The 21,667-nt window shown below is 47.0% G+C and overlaps 1 protein-coding gene across 1 annotated transcript; it reads right to left on the bottom strand.

Moving 5' to 3' along the window:
- Positions 1–2,072: 2,072 nt before the first annotated feature.
- On the bottom strand, positions 2,073–19,931 carry phc2b (polyhomeotic homolog 2b (Drosophila)). Its single transcript, XM_068742297.1, has 15 exons — positions 19,888–19,931; positions 18,218–18,512; positions 16,059–16,220; positions 15,882–15,959; positions 15,644–15,805; positions 14,825–14,959; positions 14,266–14,560; positions 9,983–10,278; positions 9,264–9,438; positions 6,629–6,834; positions 5,501–5,630; positions 4,650–4,755; positions 4,460–4,574; positions 2,743–3,064; positions 2,073–2,661 (listed from the first exon to the last, which is right to left on the bottom strand). The coding sequence occupies exons 1-15, from the start codon at positions 19,929–19,931 to the stop codon at positions 2,507–2,509; spliced, it is 2,676 nt and encodes an 891-aa protein (XP_068598398.1). The 3' UTR covers positions 2,073–2,506.
- Between the last annotated feature and the right edge of the window lie 1,736 nt (positions 19,932–21,667).

Raw genomic sequence — 21,667 nt, 5'->3', positions numbered from 1 at the left:
GATTAATTACCTGTTCAGATCATCAACATATTGAGTATTTAATCATGAATACAGTAACTGTTCTCATTTGATCTGGGAAACTGTTTTTATTACCCCTGAGAAGACACAGGCAGAACTTCAAGGTACATTTTCAACAATATATTAAAAGACCGACTTCCACAAAATGTCCCAACACAAACTGTATTTCAAATTATTTATACTTGAACAAAGATTTTCATAAATTCAAGCATTTTTACAAGTGTTGACCTCCCATCACAGCCACAAAAACACAGATCAAGTTTTATAAAAATGAAAAAACAAACACCCAGACATTAACATTTAGAAATTTGCATATTTCCAAAAACATTATTAAGCTTCTGTTTTAAAATAACAAGGATAACTTAAAATCACAGATTCAAACAAAGATGAATTCTTTCCTTACCTTAGCTGCTATGTACATTTAAAACTTAAAAAAAATACTACTCTCACCTTCGGTAGAACAGTTTATAGCAGATGGGATAGTAAAATAAGTGCCAAATTCAGGGCAGCATACCCAAACCCGCTCCTTTAACAACTTGGTGTCCTATGAAACTAAAAAAATAAAAAAATCAATGTCATGTTTCAGTAATTCATTTGAGAAAACTTTCAGCGGAAGTAATTACCCTCGCCGAAGAGGAGGCGAGGGTATTGCAATTGGGTCCGTTTGTCTGTTTGTTTGTCTGTCTATTTGTCTGTTTGTTTGTCTGTCCGAGCGCATAACTCAAAAACTAGTAACCCAATCAACTTGAAATTTTTACACAAGCAAGGTTCTGTCCGTGCCTCGGTGTTGATCCGGATCTGGATCCAGATTCTAGAATTAAGAGGGAGGGACACGAATGGCATGATGGGAAAAAGAGTCCAGAAGGTGTGTTGTACTACGCAGGAGACAAAAATATAACTTGACGTTACTGAACCGAGGACTGTAATTAAAAGTTACCAAACGAAGATGAGCGTGAGTCCAGTCGTTCATTTCATTTCAGGGGTGCAACATAAAAGTTGTATCTTTTCCCGTTCCGGAGCAGCGAGCTAGAGCAGGTTTGGCCCCTCTGATCCGGAAGCCCTGTTTACTGTCTCACAAGATCCAATAGTCTATTGGAGGCGAGGGTCTGCAATCTCTGATTGTCTTTCTAGTTTGAACTGGGGTTCCTCGTGAAAGGGAAAGAAAGCACGCTTCAGGTTAAGCTTTGTGCTCGGAGCTGTGCTAAAACATGCAGGACTGCCTGCTGAATGAAGAAGAGCTAATCAAGTAGCGGTAAATCAATGTTTGGCTTCGATTTCAGCCAAACCTGAACAAAACGTCGCTAACGTGTTCATAACGCATCCAGATTTCACTCATGTCTGCCTCAATGCCATCGATTCTCATCGACAGTGCTGCAGTATGAAGGGCACTTTGGCAATACTCAAGTTGTTCAGGCACCCGCTGCGCTTTGTTCCTGCACCAATGACGAGTTCCCCCACATAAACTCTGTCTGTGTAACGATCAGATCTTAACACGCTAAACCGGCACGTCTCTGGTCAAACAAAGTCATTCTGCTCTGTGGCTTCGACTCCTTTGTGAAGGAAGGAGGAAAAAAGACTTGTAGGCAGCTTAACTCATGGATGCAGGAGCTGAGTCTATGTTACAGCATCCTCCCTTTGCAAAGTTTTCCTTCCTCTCCCTCCCCCTCATCCCCTTTCATCCGTTCACACACACACACACACACAGACCTAAAATCTGTCAATAATCTGTGAGCTGATGCTTTACGGCCGCTGGTAAATTAATCCGGGTACCCCTCGGGTTCAGAAAGGTCCCTCAGGTCCGTGCTCATCTAATTTCAGTGATTTGTTCAAATCAGGGATGGATGTGAGAGGGAGGGAGAGCCGGCATGTAGAAGCAAATAAAATAGTTGCATCAACGGCGTCTGGTGGCCGTGAGAACCGTTTATGGGTCGTTTCTAAATTGCAGCCACGCAGGACAAGGCGTGCGGCGGCAGAAATGCGAGCTTCAAGCGGACGTGCAGAAACGCGCCACTTTCAGATCAAACCCCGTTTGAAATGAAGAACGATGCCAAGGCTACTCTGTCTGCATGTGCAGTATTTATTTACAACTTGTAGTACTGAACATGGTATTTTTAACTTACATATCCACATTTATTTTACATGTGAATCCAGTACGTTCTACTCATTTAAAGTGGGAATCAATACGTGGGAAGTTTGCCCTAATTTCATGTCACCACCAACTTCACTCCTACTACCGTAACTAGCGAGTGGCTTTGTAAGCCCTGCAAGTGCACGTCAACAAACTACCAGGTTCTAGAGGGCTTGAGCTGCAGATCTCAGACCTCAGAATGACAAGCTATGTTGACTTGATGCAGGGGAATATTAAATTCCCACTCAAAGGAGACAGTCCTGTATTTGGGGGAGGAGGATGGAGTTCAGATGGAACACCTCCTGACCTGCGCCTCCACCTCCTTACCATCAGAGCGCGACTCATGGACACCCTTGCCTGCTACGAGTCTTTGAGCATGTTGATGCGTGCGAAGATCTTGAGAGCAGGTCCCAGTTTAATGTTCATGGTGCTCATGAGATGGTCCTCCTTCAGCAGGAGCAAAGCCTGTCCGTCAATCTCCTGGGAACGGAACTCATCCGCTATCTCCTGACAACCTGCAGGGGGCAGCGGAGGGTAAACGGGCATCAGAAGCTGGAGTCCGAGGTTAGGGTGAGTGACGGATTAACCTCACTGACCTGGCAGAGACCGGATGAATTCAGAAACCTCCTCCACGTTCCACTTGGTGGGGTCGTTGGGTATGAATCGCTGACACGGCGATGGCGCGTCTCTCCCGGTGCAGCCCTCCTGCTCCGATGACCTGGTCGGATGCCTGCGGGTGGGTGGGTGGGCGGGGGCCGTGGGCGGAGCCACGGGGCCCGAGCTGGCGGCCGACAGGGGAGACGGCGGCTCCTCGTAGCTGGATATGTCTGAACAGGGGCTGGACTCCTCCTGACTGGGCTGAGAGGCATGTGGTGAAGATACAGAGCCGCCCGTCTTCTGAGAGGACGAGGACAGCTTCTGGAAACAGAGCAGACATCAGTATAATAATACTGCTGAGGCGGCGCGTTCAATACATCCCAGATTAGAAGAGTAGCTGAGATTTACAACGGACATCGGCTCGACTAATGGACTTGCTGCTTGCCCCTGAGGGGTCGCCACAGCAACCCAACCCTGCCCTTTGCATCGTCCTCACCAACACCAGCCACTCTCACGTCCTCCCTCACTACGTCCATGTATCTTCTCCTGGGTCGACCTCTAGCCCTGTTCCCTGGCAGTTCCATCCTCAGCATCCTTCTACCGATATAGTCCCCGTCTCTCCTCCGGACATGTCCAAACCATCAAAGTCTGGTCTCTCTGACCTTATCTCCAAATGTCTAACCTCCACCGTCCCTCTTATTGTCTCATTTCTAATCCTGTCCAACCTGGTCCCTCCCAAGGAGAACCTCAGCATCTTCATCTCCTCCACTTCTATTCCCTCTTCTCTCGCTGCCGATGCACCCGCCTTCCTCCTCTTCTTCGTCTCCGACCCACAGTAATAAAATTTCCAGCAGCGTCCCGTGGATCAACAGCATTGCTGGCGGTCGTTAACCCGGGCCTCGACCAATCCGATACGACTTTATTCACGTTGATTTGGATTTTTAACGCCGGATGCCGTTCCTGACGCGACTCGGACCGGCTCAAGGGCGAAGCTGGCAATGCTACGTTAGCTCCTGCTAACCGCAGTAAGCTGTACTACCCATGAGGCTGAATTAGTATAGTAATTGAAATATTATACAATATATATATAGTATTAAATCCCTCAGGGAGATGATTGGGTTTATGGATCAATATCAATGACTGTCAGGAGGTGAAGGCTCTGGATGATAAATCTCCACTCATGAAACTAAACACGTAATTCATGGGCTGCAACATTCATCTCAAGTCCTCCAATCGCAAACGGACAGCTCTGAGCACCCAGACGCACGGAGATCCGATAGCTGCGGTCTGGCCTGCCATGTTTCAGCGTGTGAATGCTTTCTGAGACACATTGGGTGTCATCCGTCAGCGTAGAACAACGGGAAGGCACAGACTGGAAGAAAGGGCTCCATAAACCGTTTCCCGTTTTCACCCCAAACGCGTCACAGCCAGGCGTGAACCGCTTCCAACCAGCAGCATCGACATTCCCCCCGCTGGCTAATCCGGCTGCTACCACCTCAGGGAAACATCAATATTTATCCCTTATTTCTGCTGATCGCATATAGCAGAGATCAGGGAGCAATCAATGACCCTTGGAAGACGGAGGGAGAAAACAAATATGATGTCCAAGTTCATTAAAAAGCACGAGGCGTGAAATTGCAAAGCATAAAATGTGCAGCAGAAGCCGTGCTTGACGGGCGGCGAAGGAGTGTGGGTGCGCAAGTTGGTTTCTCCCACCTGCTTCTTGGCCTCTACGCTGGGCCGACCCTGCGATCTCCGGCGCCAGCGGTTGGTTGGTTTAGTCCTCTCTGGACGGAACAGGCCCATCCGCTTGGTACAGCCCACGTTGTACCTGTCAAAAACAATCGTTATTGGAGCCTTTCCCTTCTCACAAACGAGAAGAGATGGAGCCGAAAAGGTCACTTGCCTCTTTGCACAAACCATGGAGCAGAATCTCTTTGAGCCTTTGAATGTGAAGGCGAAGTCCACCCAGCCGCAGTATTCACAGGTCAGCTTGGGTTCCTGCTCTTTGTCTGGTGAAGGTCCGAAGCAGAAACATGAGACAATAGATTCGTTTAAAAAGCCCTCGTCTGCTCCAACCACACACCTGAAAAAAGCCTGAAGCAAAACACGACTCAATTTAAGCTTTACATTTAAACCCAGATTATTCCCAAAGCCGTTTTTGGATGAGGTCACCTCCCAAACCGCTAAAAATAAAAATTGTCCAACTAATGCATCAGTATGTTTTTAACTAATGCATTGCATTGCAGGTTGAAGGACATGCTGTTTGTATTATTATTGTTGTTTTGACTGTTATTGTTAGTTTGACTATTATCATCGTTTTCGGTTTGTTTGTTTTATATTTGTCTTTTTAAATTGCATGTTCGAAATAAAGCAATCAAAGCAAAGCAAAGCAAAAAGCAGAGGATTTCTACAGAGTATCCGTCACTCATTTCATGGATGTTGAACTCCTCCAGAATGAGTTCTGTCCACTGTGAAGGATGAAACTGCTCTTTACGGTTTAACAAAATAAAATGAAATAAAATAAAAAAGCAAAATGGGAACATTGAAGGAAAAGAGTTCTTCTGTTAAATTCAAAGTTCTAGCAACCAGAATTCTTGCACGATGCTGCGGGAGCTCAGCATGTATTTGAGCTGAGGACAGAGGAGCAGCAGCTGCTTTGATTCCAGGACGGCTCTGCATCATTTACGCAGCAGAAAGCTGCAGCAGCTGTGCGTGACGACACACACCACCGGACAGGAAGTGGTCTCGTCTCACCTGGCTGGTCCATGTCCTCGGCCTCCGAGTCGCTGTTCGCTGCATTGCTGACTGGGGTTTTGTCGGGATCTGAAGACAGCTGAGAACCAAACTTTTTTGGGCTGTCTATGAGAATCGGCAGGCGCTCCACCTGTTGATTAGACGCAGGCATGAAATCACAGCCACCGTTAAAAACAAAAGAGTAATTCACAGCCCACCTGAGTTAACATACCGTTCACTGCTTTGTTTACCAACCACGGAGGAAACGGCTGCTGCAGTCAACATTTATTCTTGAATGAGGTGTGAAATATTTGTTTAATATCAACTTTGCTAACCATTATTAACAAGCAAATAGCATTTAATGCTACAGAAACAACTGTGTTGATATTCAATCAGTCAATCAGCAGAAACTTAATCTGCCACTATTACAGAATAAAGTCTGAATTCAAAGAATGATTAAATATATTCTGGTTTTCGATTTGATGTCACATTTGAATTAAATATATTTAATAAGTTTCATATGATGGACCTGAAGGCCGAAGCTCAGTAAGACAATCTGCTTTCTATTTGCATTTCAGGGCAACTGTAAAAAAGAAAGAAAATGTTTAAAACGCTACCATGAGCTCAGACTCAAAATATGCAAATTAAAAAATCACATTTTAAGCCATTTAAAAGAATGCATTAAAGAGATAGGAACTCTTACAGTGGCTTAAACCACAGCCCTAACTGAAAGAACAATTTTAACAACTGTGAAATATAGTCATTTTCATTTATGCTGCATATTATTATTGCTTCTTGCGCTTGAGAAGCCAGGAATGAACGTAAATACAGTCTACTGTACAGTTACACCAGATGCCCAGTAGGGGGCGGTAGGTCCCAAGCCTTTACATTACAACAGCCACTATTTTGTACATGAACAAAAGGCTACAGCGCTAATAAATGAATGTCAGCCCGAGGCTTCCGGATGCACCTGATAAGAAGTAGAAGTTAAATCAGTTCAAAAGAAGATGGCAGATCAGTCGAGGGATTTAACCCCTTCATACGCTGCAGCTCATCAGACACGCCTCCACCCACGTGCACGTGCTCAGAGCGAGCTTCTCATTTGTGACTGGATCACACAGAGGCTGAGAGCCGGAGACTCACGCAGACTGGGAACGGCTCCGCCCCCTCCTGGATGACGAAGCCCTCGATGACGTGCGTGAGGACCTGAGGCTTGACGATGGCCTGGGGCAGTTTGCCCTCGCCGTTCTGTGGCGTGCTGCCCGTCACGGCGGGCGCCTCGCTCTCACTTCCCGAGGTCATAGCTGGAGGCGGGCTCCCAGGCGCGGCACTTGGCCTCTTGGTTGAGCCCCCGTCTGACCGAGAAATGAACAGAACGCCATCCGGCGATTAGAGGAGAGCGTGGAGCAGGTCACTCGTGGATTCGGTGTGAATGATGGCGTTCAAGGACAAGTCTCTCCATATGAAGATTGTAATCAGGTTGTAATCGTTAACTTGAGGTTCTATGAGCCCCCCCCCCCCCCCCCCCCCAGCATTAATAGATCCACCAACGGAATGAGTGGGCTCAGAGCTCCACTCAATAGTATTGCTTGATTTACAGAGAGCATTCATTCATTCATTCATTCATTCATTCATCTTCCGAACCCGTTTCTGGGTCATGCTGGAGCCCATCCCAGCAGCCAGCCGGCGAGAGGCGGCCTACACCCTGGACAAGCCGCCAGGGCATCGCAGGGCCACACAGAGAGACGCGGGGAGAGCATGCAAACCAAGTCGGATTAGAACCTGTGACCTTCTTGCTGTGACAGCAATAACATAACCAGATTAAGTGATTCAGGTTGGTCTCCATGGATACATGTCTCCTGACCCTGACCCCCCCCCACCCCCTACCCCCTACCCCCTCACCCGACGGTGCGCCTGAAAGGCGCAGCAGAACGAGAGGACGGTTCTTACCGTTCAGGCAGAAACATGCGGGGTCCGTTGGTCGGTCGCTAAATGTTCCGACCCGCCGCTGCTGCTGCCGCCAGCATAAAGCCTGAGAGCAGGCCCCGCCTCCCGGGACCCTCCCACCGCAGCTCCTCGGACTGGACCAATAAACGTGTCGATCATCAACCGGGGGCGGGGCCTGACTGTCCAGCTGGCCATTAAACCCACTAAGAAGAAGAAGCACTTTCACAGTCTCCAGTCTGTGGCCCCCCTGTAACCGGTTACCGTAACAACTAGCTCCAATTAACTGTTGGTTTATTTGCAGATTTACGTCTAAAGTTGGGATGGGATTAAGATTAGATGCTTTCGGAGAGGTCTAGGGGTGAGATCATGCAACAGCACCTTTGTTTGTTTACACCGAGCAAAACCACAACTGTGCTTCATTAGTCATGTGACAAACCCACAACAACATGTCTCGTGTGACGCCTTCCAAATGTGTCAAGAACCTTTACAGTCCTGACAGCTTGGTCACCAACACAATTATTCATTCATCGTCATGGGAACAAAGAAGCGCTACCGTAGCCCATCACACCCAAGTCACAGGCCACAAAGGAGCAGCTTGCGATTTGCAGAATGTTTCATTTTACTGGAAGCAGCACCAACTCCTACCATGTAGGAAAAATATCATTATGGAAACTTAACATTGACAGAATACACCCCAAACAGGCATGAACGCGTTTAGCTGCTAGCCTGGGCGATCACGCACAAATCCCTTTTCACAAATCTGATCCATCATATTAACTAAATCAACTTGCTACAAAAAAAAAAGAAAGCATTAGGAAAATACATTTTGCTAATCAGGCAACATTTCTGGGATTGCACTGATTCGTGCATCCGGAAGCTTTTTAAGTAGATTAAATATGTGGCAGAAACCATTGTGGATTCTACACACAATCGAAACAGTCCAAAGTTGAATCACGATAGTTTCTTACACCAGCATCCAGTCCAACGGACAAACTCTGGTCTGCAGCTACCCAGAGACCATTACATCAACAGACGGGAGCGCTTTTACACACAAAATACCAGTAAATACAGAGAGAGACAGCAATACGGTGTCACTGCATAGCATGTAGCACAGTTAGCCGCGTCATTGCACAATCCATGGAGAGGCTCAGGTGGCCGCTGCCTCACTGCATGTCTCTTCTCAGTGTTTAATGATAAACGTGGAAATTCTGTGATTTTAAATGAAAAATAACCTAAAATTGAAGTTAAATGGAAAATAACTTTTAGTACAAATCACCGGATAAATATAATACATTTTAAATAAGAAAAAAAAGCAAGTACAAATATTAGCATGTAAACGAGAACCGATTCTCGTGATCTTTCACCCACGTCATAAACCAAAAGAAATACAGGGACTGACCGAGACTGAATATTTCTGTTGTTAAAAAACTTGGTAAAGATGGCACTAAAACTAAATAACGGCCGTCGAAGGATCCACAGAGGAAGAATAGAAGAATAAAACACAGAGGGCTCCATCGTCACCTCAAGTTTTAAGTTAAAAAATACATTTCTGCATTATTCAAATTTGTAAATATTTGCAGTGCAGGGTCTTCACCGATTTGTTTGTGGGTTTAAATGTTTATAACTATGTATAACTCACCGCTGTGAGCTTCTTTTTCTCAGTGAACTACAAAGCAGTAAGAGACAAAGCATGAAATCAGTTGTTCAAGGAGAGCATGAGGAAATGGCATGTTTTCTGTACCAAATGTAAAACTCAGTTTAAACTGGTCCCATGGGTTACTTGTTAAAGTGTTTTTTTTTTGTGTGAAACATTGTGAAAATCCTGCTGAATCTTTACCTTGAGGCTGCACAGCTGGCGGGACTGGGTCCACCTTGGGCTGCTCTACTGGTGGTTTGGGGGGTTGTGATGGCGAAGGCGGAGGTGGCTGCTGTTGCGTGGCAACGGTTGGACACGTCTCTCTGACCACCAGGGAAGTGGGCTTATCTTTACAGTCCCGAACCACTCGAGAAGCCTATAGTGTGTATTCAGAACAAAGGGTAAAGGGAACATGTGAGAGACAGATCAGGGACTGTTCCTCATGTCAGTGACGCAAAAACTCAAAACCAATAGGCTTGGAAAATATGACACGAGTAGGAAAATAAAACACCAGGAACCCCAAATTCAGAAGACTCTTGTGTTTTTGTATATCTTGGAGCGGAAAGGAATTTGGTGGGTGGCTTTGGAACCGTCGTCGTTTTGCTTTAGAAAGTGGAACATAAAGTCAGGATGGACGATTAGAATAAAAAAAAAGACATCCTTCATGCTCACTTAAGTCAGTCTAGCTGCATAATGGAATCACTAATCTGTGTACAAAAATGTTCAGAAAAGTTTTGCATGTTACACACAAATATTTCCTTGGGGGTGTCACATAAGGCTGGGGCATTCTGGGAACTGTGGACAAAGGACAAATCGCTGAACCTAATTTCACAACCTTAGAACTGATGATGTTTCCAGTTTGTTTTGGGTGACAGAAAGTCGAATGAGGATTTTTTTTTTGAGAGCGGTGCTGTACCCACCGTTGGCTGTATCTGTAAGTTGATGGCGGTGAGCTGGACGGGCTGAGCTTTAGCGTGGTTGAGAGAGGAGTGGAGAGCGTGGGGGCTGATGGTGGAGTGGAAGATGGTGGCCTGCTGGCTCGGCGTGGAGGGTTGGTGTGGAGCAGGCTTGGGCAGGACGGGCACGGGGTGCTGCGACGGCTGAATGGAGGCCGTCTGCAGCAGCTGGCCTGTCGTCCTCTGGGAACCTGGACTCTGCTGAACCACAAACTGCTGCTGCTGCTGAACCAGCGAGTGGGGCTGGATCTGAGTGTACGCTGGGATAAAAACACAGGGAAAACGGCGACAATATTCAACAGAACATTCCAAATCATTCCGTTTCCTCAACAGAAGATCAAGAAAACAGAATTTCCTGCTTCAAGACTTCAATTTCATGAAATTATTCAGATTTAGTCAAAAGTTTAGTTCAAATATTCTGTGTTATATTCTGAAAGAGGCATTAACATTCTTCTGGACAAAACAGGTTTCATTCATTATCGAAATCCTATTTTCTAAAATCAAATGTTGGGATAATGTCAACAGTCAACAAACTAAGGATTTATTTTTTTGTTTTTTCTAACATAATTGTTTTCAAACAAGAAAATAGATTAAAAATTCACATGTTAACAAGCTGAAATCTGTCTGACAGCCCATCATCCTCAGCGTGCATCACCGTTCCTTTCACCTGTGTGCACTAATAATGGGATCTAGCACGTCAATCTCGTTGAAGGTGCACGGAGGCCGGCGGCTGTAGTTTTGGTCCGACCATTACTTATATCTGATACCTGTCGGCGTCATCGTGAGGAAAAAAGAAGAAAAAGACGACATCCTGAGCTCAGAACGGACCCAAAGCAAGAGAAGCAGCAAATCAACCCTTTATTGTCAGAGATGACTCATGCATGAGTGTGGAAGTACCCCGAAGCAAGTCTAATATTAGAAATACCTCTGGGGTAAGCATGCTGATGCAATATATTCATGGCTTCATGCTAAATCAGCCATTCCAAGCTCATTTGCCGCCTCCTTAATCTCCAACGACTCTACCAGAAAACAAAGAGCCGTTTCATTCCCATCAAAGCAATTATTACCAAACCACTAACGCAGAAGCCCCTGCTATATGAGCTGTGTGGACAGGCAAGTACGGCCATGTAAATCTGCATAGTGAACCGTGAACAGTGCAGCTCTTCAGTACGTTTATTACTACGAGTCGATTTTAAACAACTAATAATAATAAAGGGTAAATGACTCGACCTTCCGTCTGGTCAATAATAAGGGATTATGCTGCTGTAAAAGAGGCCAGAAGAGAATTAAAAACACACGAGAGTCAAAACGAATCAGGAACAACTCGAATGGCATTAAAACAAAATCCCACGCTAGCGGGGGATTGCTTTCTTGTGCCTGAGTGAAGGGAAGGGTATTTCTGAATCCCCCAGATACAAGCAGCCCCATTAAGTCTGGGAAGAAGAGTGAGACGGGGGGAGTCTATTTAAATGCCATCCCCCTTAAGGTTTTGGGTTTAATAACGGGATGACTCAGCCCCCCCCACCCACCCACAGTCCTCAGTATGTAGCCGTTGCCTCCACTCCCCTTGAGTAACAAATGACTGTAGTCGTCTTAACGTTCCAAGTTGAGGATCGTCTACGTTCCTGACGGGGGCCCTGGAAAATCCCTGATTTTCCACGTTCTCACTGGCTGTCGCGCTCGCTCACGTTCACAGAACACATTCCGGCGTGAAACAGAGGAGCGGCGAGACGGATGCAATCTGTCCTCATTTCAAATTGAGACTTAGTCCATCAAGTCTGTGAGCAGTCAGGAAACAAACGCATCCAGCGGTCGATGGGCTCAGTCAACGCTGAAGGAATATCTGAGCACACGCCTCCGCATGCTTCCAGAAGAAATCACTCAGTCAGATTTCTCTGGACTTGCATTGAAAGTGGATACTTTCAAAGTCATCTCATAATCAAGTGAAACTAGCAACTACATACTGTACACGCACACACACACACACACACAGTGTGTGGCTCTTCTTTAATCTGTGCATGCTGCTTTCAATCCTTCCCGCCGTGGCTTCAAGGTACGGTGCAGGAAGCATCCTGCCTAGAGAAGGCCGACGACAAACCGAGACGGCCAACGTTGGTTTTAAACCACATTCCCATTGGAGGAAAGTGAAGCTGGATGTCTTTAATACTCCAGAGATGGCAACGTCACCCTAAAATGTTGTGGGTGAACAAAAAGAGAGAGAGAAAATGAATTCCTCGTTTTCCATTGGTTGCTTGCTAAGGTCAAAGCGATCCCCGTTGAGGTGAAGCCAAGGCTAACGGAGATGCTTCTGTTATGAACCTCCAATCATTGGAGGATGCTTATTGATAGGGTTGCACCCTGGAATTTATTTCATCCCTTCACATCCTCCATCCAGCCATTTTCTTCCACTTTGCAGGTGAAGGGAGTCGCTGGAGTCTATCCCAGCTCGCTATGGGCGAGAGGCGGGGGTACACCCGGATGCATCGCAGGGCCGCAGGGCCACACGGACACACGGCAGCCAATTGACCCAGCGCCGGCCCTGACGATCCCAGTGGGAGGAGTTTTCACCTCCTGATCCGCTCCTCCTTACACCACAGTTGCCACAAGAATTTTCAGATGTGTTTGATATTTAGGAGGGAAATGTGGATGATAACATCCCAACCCTTTCTTTAGCTCCTACTTGTTTCCTTGCTTGTCACCTAAAGGTCTTTGTTAAATCTTGTGCGACGCTCCCTGACTCTTGAATCTTGTCGTCGATGGCATGTTTGAGACCGAGGAGAAGAATTCCCGTGGCGATTCTTAATTTTGTGAGCGATGATGAGAACCGACTTCCTAATCTGTTAGAACTTTAACACCCGTGTACTCGGAGGCTGGCCTTACCGCAGCTATTCCTGCAGCGCAACACATATTACCTAATAGTTTACAACACAGGGCCTCATTGGATCGGCACGATTCTGATTACCGGTAAACCCAATCGATGGACAGGCGTGGATTTTACCAGCCGTTGTGGACCAGCAGCAAAAACCCGGAAGCGTCTATTCTCACTGTGGATTCACAAGAGATGTTGACCTTTATTCTATAAAGCTTTCGTGTTTGAAGGCGTAAAATGACCCAGTTTAAATCAGACACATCATCTCGCCACGCAGCCGCTCCTCCTGATCCAGTGTGCACACCTGTCCCTCATGGCCTGCTGCCATGGCAACACGGAGCCAGATTTGTAGCTTCTATCCATCCTTTCATTTCATGTGAATCCATTATTGCCACAAAGCACACCCTCCGATAATCCCCCCCCCCCCCCCCAAACACAGATACACACACACCTGAATGAGCAGATAAAAACAACAGCATGCACAAATCTATTTAAATCTATTCGGGGGGGGGGGGGTCTTTGTTTAAAATGAGACGATGCACACGAGGAGGTGCGATCAAACTGGACTTGATTCGATGCCATCCGGTTATACCGCCGCCGTATTCTCAACCATTCGCACTGTGAAGAAAAGCAAGCAGCTGCTGACTTCCGATCACACAGCAAGCGGTTGAGAAAGCGTTCCGGCTGTTAGCGCACAAAGCAGCCGGACCGATCCAGACACAGCGGCGTCCACGGCGAGCGCGTCTGTGATGCAGACCCCGACGTGTCGCCCGTGTCAAGAGCACAAAGTCTTTTCTCTTCGCACCCTACTATAAACACAAGCGCACATTTCTGCTGTGTCCGTACGACGACCGCCTCAGGGTGAACATCGATGCACAGCGAGCAGCAACCGGTTTGATTTAGCCGCTCATTAAAACAACTCATTTCCTGTGGAACACGGGACTGCAGCGATGGATCCATCGTGGAGATATTGCTGATTAGGCAACAAACTGGATTTTACCCCCCCCCCCCCCCCCACTCCCACTCCCCCTTTTTACTTGTGTGTCTAACCCTAATATGTAAATGTAAGGATTTGAACTAAGCAGTTTTTGGTTTGTGAAAGTATTAGGGCTGCAAACAACAAACTGATTGACCTTAAATCAGACAAACCTTTTAAGCATACCGGTAGTTTAATTCAAGTAAAATATGTACAAATATCATTCAGTTTCTGGTCAATGTACTGACTTGCTTCAGCTCTAATACGCTTATTTTTTAAATCACTATTATTCCTATTGTATGGACCAATCATTAAACGCCTTTAGGGCCTGGGCTCTTCTTCGGGTTGGTCATGTATAAGACTCGTCGTCTGAACTTTCTCGCTGCGGTGCTGCAGACTCACCTGGAGCGATCAGCGGCTGGGTGTTGACGGCCGTGACGCTGCGGCTCATGTTAATGGCTCGGACTTCTGTGACGGCTGCGCCGCCCCCCCTCTTCCCTGCTTCAGACAGACTGTCGGAGGAGCCGGCCTTTCCTCCCGGGGAGGCCTGCGCTCCTTGGCTGGGATTCTTGAGCAGTGCGGCAGGCTGGATGGGCACGGGGCTCGGCTTCAGACTGAAGGTCTGCAGGGTCTGAGGCTGACAGGAGGACGTGGTCGCCACCTGCTGGCTGCGGATGGCCAGATTTTGGACTTGATTCTTCAGGAGAAACAAATTCAAAGTTGGTGAGAAAGAAATGTTATTTTTGTTCGAGATAAAATGGCTTCAATGGCGACTCCCTGCACCAAATCAATGTACTTAATACACGGATAAGTCGCGTATTAGTGAAAATGTATTTAATTATCTAGTGTGAAGGATCTTCTGCCACGCTTTAGCTGCCCGTGTCGGAATCAGAATTTTTATTTAGTAGAGGGTTTATCATTATTCAATTGCATTTGTGAAACGATCCCTCCCTGGAGCTACCTGTGCGGAACCCTGCGTGGAGTTGTCCGATTGGACGGCCGTCACGGCGGCCGTCGGAGTGAAAATGATCTGTGGAGACAGAGGAACAGCCCGACCCAGGCTCCTGGCCACCTGAACCAAGTTACTCTGCTGGGCCTGGGAAGGATCACACAGTCAGAAAGGACTTCTCAGGACGGATTCTTCTCCAGTGAAACAGAAAAACAGTGATAGGAGAACTATACCGGTAGTTTGTCAAAACATATAGGATTATGTCACATATACAGGCATTATTCAAAGCTAAACTATCGAGCTGATGCTTTGTGCATTAAATCTGCAACAATTTTGATCCAATTTACTTCCAATAAAAGGACAGAATTACCCACATTTCAAAATTCTGATCTTACTGACAACAGTTTTGTGGATATACAAGTACAACTTAATGGTGTACTGTAGAACTGTTTTGAACCTACAACGGGTGGATGCGTGAGAAAACAAGTGTGCCTCTTGCTAAATATGACTCATGTGAATTCATTCAAGGACTGTCACAGAAATAAAAGCCTTGGCAATGCAAAAATGCTATGTTTGTTTTCCCGCCTGCCAGAAGTGTCAAAAAATAAATATGTCAATGTTTGCACTTCCTCATCATTCATCTTCATTCGAAAGGCCATAAAACACAGCATTTACAACGACAGAGTAAGAAGAGACTCGCATCATGTGTGCACAAACACACACACTCAGCGCTCATTTATTCGGCGCTGAATGCGTCTGGCTGCACTTATGCATGTATGCAAACGCATGTAAATGCGATGGCGGCTAAGCTCCCCGTTGCTACGGCCTCACCATCTGTGCACGCAGGTACATCTGTGCCTGGCTGGCGGTGAGAGTGGGGCTCGACGGGCTGCCCAGCAAGACAGCCTGCTGGGATATGCTGGTGGGGGTGGCGTTGATGCTCTGGGCCCGGCTGATCAGCTGAGCTGCTGCTGGGGAGGTGGTCAGGTTGATCTGTGGGGAGCGGAGGAACGGGACAATCGGAGACTGCCTCTCCGGACGCAACCCAATCATTCCGACTTGCACCTACTGTAGCTTGAGTCGACCCCGCTTGCTGGGAGGGAGCGCCGTTCTGTGAAGCGCTTTGCCTGCCTGCTGCAATGCTAGCCTGTTACAGGGCAAGAGAAGAAGAAATGCATCGCGTGCTGAAACAGGCCAATACAAGCAGTATTATTGCTACAAGCTCCTGCATCGTCCGCCTGCTGACCTGTTGAACCGCAGCCAGGCTCTGGAGCTGCGCGTTGCTGAGGTTGTGCTGCTGCTGGAGGGCTGCAGTCTGCAGCATCAAATGCTGCTGCTGGGCAGCGTACATCTGCTGCAGGTACTGTGCTGCCGTGTTGGGCTGCCTGTGCAGCGCCTGCTGGAACACCTGCGTGTACGGGAGAACAGGGGCGTGGCTTATTTTGTTATGAAATACAATTTACTCATGGTGTAGGAATCGAGAGAGCAATCACTACTAGTATTTGTACATTTTAACTGACGAGTCAGATATTTAGCTTCAGTTCCGTCTCAAATATCACGTCCTAGAAGCTGGTCAGTGTTTGTGACCCCCCCCAAACCACGAGTCGATCTGGGCTGCTACTACATGGAATGGCCCGACGTGACATGGACGCGTGCTTCTAATGCGCCATTGCCAAGTGTTGGAGTGCAGCAGCCGTCAGATTGTGAACTAATAGGCTTCAGACTGAAAACATTTTTTACTTGCGGTTTTGCAGCTAGCATACAAATAACAGAAGAGGGACCAGTCTGTCCATCAAAGCAATTTTTATCAGCGTTAATATGGATAAAATAGCTACATAAAAGGCCCCAACATTAAAAGAAAGATCTTTAGAGAACACTGGGCTACAATGCTTTACCTGTAACTGCAGCAATTACAGGAGCAAAGTCCAAACGTCATGACATCAGTTTCCACAAGGTTGTAACGGTTATATTATGTAATTTGTGATCAATAGTGAGTACCGGTTATAGTAGTCACTGGCCAAATGAGTCCTATGCATGTACTTAGTGCTAACTACAACCCCACGTGGTCGACTAGCTACCAGCGTCTGTACGATGGCTAGTTACTGCTAGTTTAATATTAGTAAGAAGCTAATTAATGTTGAATCAATTAAATGTATACAGTCATGCAGCCTGTGACATAATGCAGTCTCACTAAGGCAGCCATGCTGATTGATGATCACTTCACTGATTTGGTTTTAATAGCAGATATCGTCATGATTTAAAGCTTGAAGGAAATAAATACAGTAAATCAGTGATCAGTGCTTTATAAAGGGACCTTAGATGTTATAGAAATATCACACACTCAACTGTTTCTGATTAAAGGAGAGTTAAAGTTGGGTTAAAATCCAGGTGTCAGTTTACAGTCTCAGGACAGCACCCGATTGCCTGATTTATTATTTACTGGCGTTACCTAAAAATCATGATTTCTATGAGCATTGATGTTGGGTCATTAAACAAAAGAAAACTGAACCAAAGAAAACTCTTCATCGATTATCCACCATAGGAACGTAAACCAGGGAGTCTGTGCCCACCGTTGATCCTCTGCAGGAAGATATATTTTTGGGATATTTCTGACTTATTTGAATAGAAAAGAGAAGCCCATTAATTTAATTTAGTTTATCATCATTTAATTGTATTATTTTCTATAATGGACTTTGAATGGCTGAAAGGTATTTATAGACACATATTTGTACTAGAGAGTAGACTGTACATACGTATTCACCATCTGAGACAGAGAGATCCACGACTCTCGTTATGAGTGTTTCAAAATCTTCAAAACTGGAGAAGTTCCAGCTTTACCTAATGATGGCAAAGCCAAAGCTGGCCTTCGACAATAACTATCCCTGAAACTGCGCTTTGCCTTGTTGCCAAGCAACGAGAGCGGATGCTAGCCTGCGCCTGGTGTCACCACACCTCTTGGATTAAGGGTAAAAGTAGCAGCAATACGCTGCATTCACGTCTCATTGACCATGAATGACAAGCCGTCCCGAGTGCTCCGAGGGCTTCCTGGTCGCGAGTCTGGAGGGCAGGCTGGAGGGACGAGCGTAACAAAAGCCCTGCTGTCGAAGCATCGGCCCAGACGGTCGCATGAACCGTATTCACCGGGAGGTTAAGCCTGTGTAAAGGCTTTTCCCCAGGTCAAAAGGTCAAGAGCACAAAAGAAGCCTTCCTTGCTTCGGCATGCACATTTACTCGAGATCCCTTCACCATTATATTGCCCTGGAAGAGAAACGTCTCTTAAATCATTTTCGTAGACAGTTTATCATTAAACATCATTTTATTAATCATTTTATTAATACTGTCCCTAAAGACCATGTTGTGTGTTTGTAAGCCGTCTACGCTTTTGACCACGACACAAACACCCACCTGCACCGTTTGCCGGTCTGGTATCCCACTGTAAACAGAGATCTGTGGCGTTGCCTGTCTTCCTGTTGTAGCACTACTACTGGGAGTACTGGTAGTGTTGCTACTACTATTAGTACTGCTAGTAGAAGTAGTCGGAGCAGCAGCAGCAATAGTGTTAGAGGTGATACTGCCGGAGGAGGTGTTGGAGGTCCCGGTACTGTTGGCCGTTGAGGCAGGGGTTCCTGGATCAGTCTCCATAGTGCCCTCTGCTCGTCTGACCTTTGACCCCCGGCTCTTCTGAATGGCTCTCCTGTGCCTAACGATGGAAGAGAAGGATGCATGAAAAAAAGTGTGGGTGTGATGGAAGTAATAAACAGGAGGAGTGCTGCTGCAGCCATTTCCTCCTGCTCCTCATGATGCCTGTGAACGGATTAGAGGCCGGAGCACAGCTTGGTAACCCACTTAGGATAGAAAGCAGCCAAGGAGACGCAACCATGTGTTATTCTGGCAGAAGCAGGACAGCCATTAATGCAATGTAGTCACCGCGTGAAGACATGGAGGGGGGGGGGGCTCCAGTTCAGGTTTTGTTTGCAGAGCTGCTTACGCTTCGCTGAAACTTTCGATGCTTGAGGAAACGCCTACAATCGAGATTCCAGGTGAATCGCAGCGATTGTGATTTCTGTCCTTTCACCTCCATCTCATGCCGCTTCGTACAGGGAATACATTTAGCGACATTGTTGAGCGATGTATGCAAATAATGCTAATTAGTGCCGAGCGAACAAGAAGGCGAGAGTCATCTTCAACGCAACATTGCATTTTAATGGTGCAAGTAAAAGACATTCACTGGTTATCCTCTAGTCAGGCTACGCTCTACTGGGCTACAGACAGGAATTTACATTTCAGATCACGCTGGTGGTAAAAATAGGTTTTATCTTTTAGATGTGGCATTCACCATTTATTTAATACGTGCCGCACGTTTCGATTACCTCTGGGGAAGAATGTCTGCCGTCATTAAATGTCTCATTTAAATAAAACGTGAACTAAAACTCAGATCTAGAAAATCTCGAGGAAGTCCATTTAAATTCAATTCTGAATTCATGTCAATGACTGTAAAAGGTAGAGGAGCTTCCTGGTTGTAAACAATGCATTAGCCTACATCCCAGAACCCGCTTCCAACTCATGTGTTTGGGAGGGGGGGGGGGGTCCCCTCGGAGAGATGCTTTCAGTCCCCGTTTCTCTGAGAGGAGTCACCTATCCATCGGTGTCCATGAAAAGGTCTGCCCAATGTGTCGGAACACGCCGGCGGATCAGCGCCGGCGGATCAGCGCCGGCAGCCCGCAGCGTTTTAACGCCTCAACGAGAGTCTGTCAACAACATGACATTACAACGAGAGAACATATTGATCGACCGGCATTACAGAACCACAGGGAGACCGTCAGACTTGGGTTTGGAAGGTTTGCAGCGGAGCGGCGCCGCCGCCAGGCAGACGGGCTGAGACCAAAACACTGGAGGGACCCAACAGTACCGTCCCTCAGCCAGCAAACAGGAAGTCTCTGCTGACCCGCGTTCTAAAAACACTAGAGTGCACTTCCCAGCGGCAAAAATCGATTGATGAGCGATAATGGCATCGATAGATAGATGCTGGTGTGTGTGTCTACTGAAACAAAGCCCCTTAACCCTGACGTTCCTACCTCCTCCAGCACCCCCAGCGTGATGCAGGGGTATGATGCCCCATCCCCCGGGAGCAGGTTGTCCTCCTGCAGGATGCTGCTCTTCTTTGTCTGCTTACTGGCTGGCTGGCTGGCTGGCTGGCTGCGTGAATGGACTGAGCGCGTGCAAGCGTGTGTCTGTTATATCCAAAACCCCCAACACCTCTCTCATCCCCCCCCCCCCCCCCCCCCCCCCAACTCGAGGCAAGCTCGTCGTCCCAGCATCAACACCCCACTCCACCAACCAGGCCGTGGCCTGCCTCCTGATTATGTGGTATCCTAGCGACAGCCAACGGGGCGCCGATGGAATCCCCGTGCACAGCAGCGTGCTGATTGGACAACAGGATCCTCTCTAATGAAGATGATGGCAATGATTTTTCTCTGTTGCTCCCCTCCCCCACTGCTGCTGCCTGAATGCTGATTTTTTTTTTTTATGCAAAAATTAAAGGCGGCCCATAGATGTGTGTTTACAATTCAAATCCAACGCGATGATGTAATTCATCCAGAGAGAACATACTTATCCTCAGAGCTGAGGGCTACAGTCTCAGATGTGAAACTATTTATAGAATGCCCCATTTCCACCAGTGACCTGTCCTGCAGCTGCGAGTGGCCCCACCTCACATCACAGCAACCCTAGCGGTCAGACCTGCACCCCAACCCTTTAAAACACATCAGGTTGCAGCAGGAAAGCCAAGTTCAGACCATCTATTTATAGCCGCTGTGGGAATTACATGCTAAACAATAGGGCTGGATAATTGGGACCCCCTCGTAAACGTGAAACGGGATAGCTTAGCAGCTGAACTCAAGCGCTCCTTAATGACAACAGGACTCGTTTACGTGGAACGGGGTAGATAATGGCGTGCTCGCGGCCCGCCCCGCCACATTATCACGCCACCAAACTGTCTGGCTGAATGAAATGTAGCCATCGGAATCATTCGCTAGCGCAGCGTTGCATTGATTGGGGCCAGCCATGCATGCGCCTCATTGATTATTATCGTCTCATTAGCATATAGATTACCTGCTGGAGCAGCCAGGAAAACAAGCCTGGCCAACGGAGCTCCGCAAGCAGATGGGGGTCAAAACCGGGGGCCAAGTATGTGAATGGAATGGCTCCGAGTGATACGTGCCGTTTGATGATCGACCTCGACATCTGAAAGACGGTTACGGCATCCTGGGATAACCAGCGAGGTCGCAGTGAAGTGAGGGCTTTAAAATAAATTAACTCCACCGTTTATTTCAAGGGCCTTTACGTTCATTTAGAGTTTCAAAAAGCTTAACAAGCTCTCTGGGTGTGCCACATAAAAATTAATTGCCTCCGCACCATATGAGCCCGGCTTCGTGATTCCCCATCAAAGACAATGCCAGCCAGTGCATTGAATATACATCGACTCCACACTCAATATGATCCATCTGAAAATGTCAAATGAATACAACTACCAGTAGCGTCATCCGCACAAAAATACACTGGACAGACAAACCCTTCGACCCATTTACATCCCAATTCTAAAAAACTAAACCCACAGCTAAATCAAACAGAAACTCATTTCCTCCTCCAAGAGGCTGAAATTCATCCATACACTTTCTGGAACAGGATGGGAGTTCATCCCGGGGCCAACAGACGGAAAGACAAACAATCATTCAGGCATGTGCACTTGCACATGTTTCTGGACTGCATGAGGAAGCTGGAAGACACTGGAGGGAAGCCATGCAGACGCAGGGAGAACATACAATCTACCACACAAGAAAGGTTCCTGGTCCACCT

The sequence above is a fragment of the Brachionichthys hirsutus genome, chromosome 8 (assembly GCF_040956055.1).
Source record: "Brachionichthys hirsutus isolate HB-005 chromosome 8, CSIRO-AGI_Bhir_v1, whole genome shotgun sequence".
Classification (NCBI taxonomy): Eukaryota; Metazoa; Chordata; class Actinopteri; order Lophiiformes; family Brachionichthyidae; genus Brachionichthys; species Brachionichthys hirsutus.
Note: the sequence above shows the minus strand (reverse complement) of the source record. Positions and strands in the feature narration are given on the sequence as shown.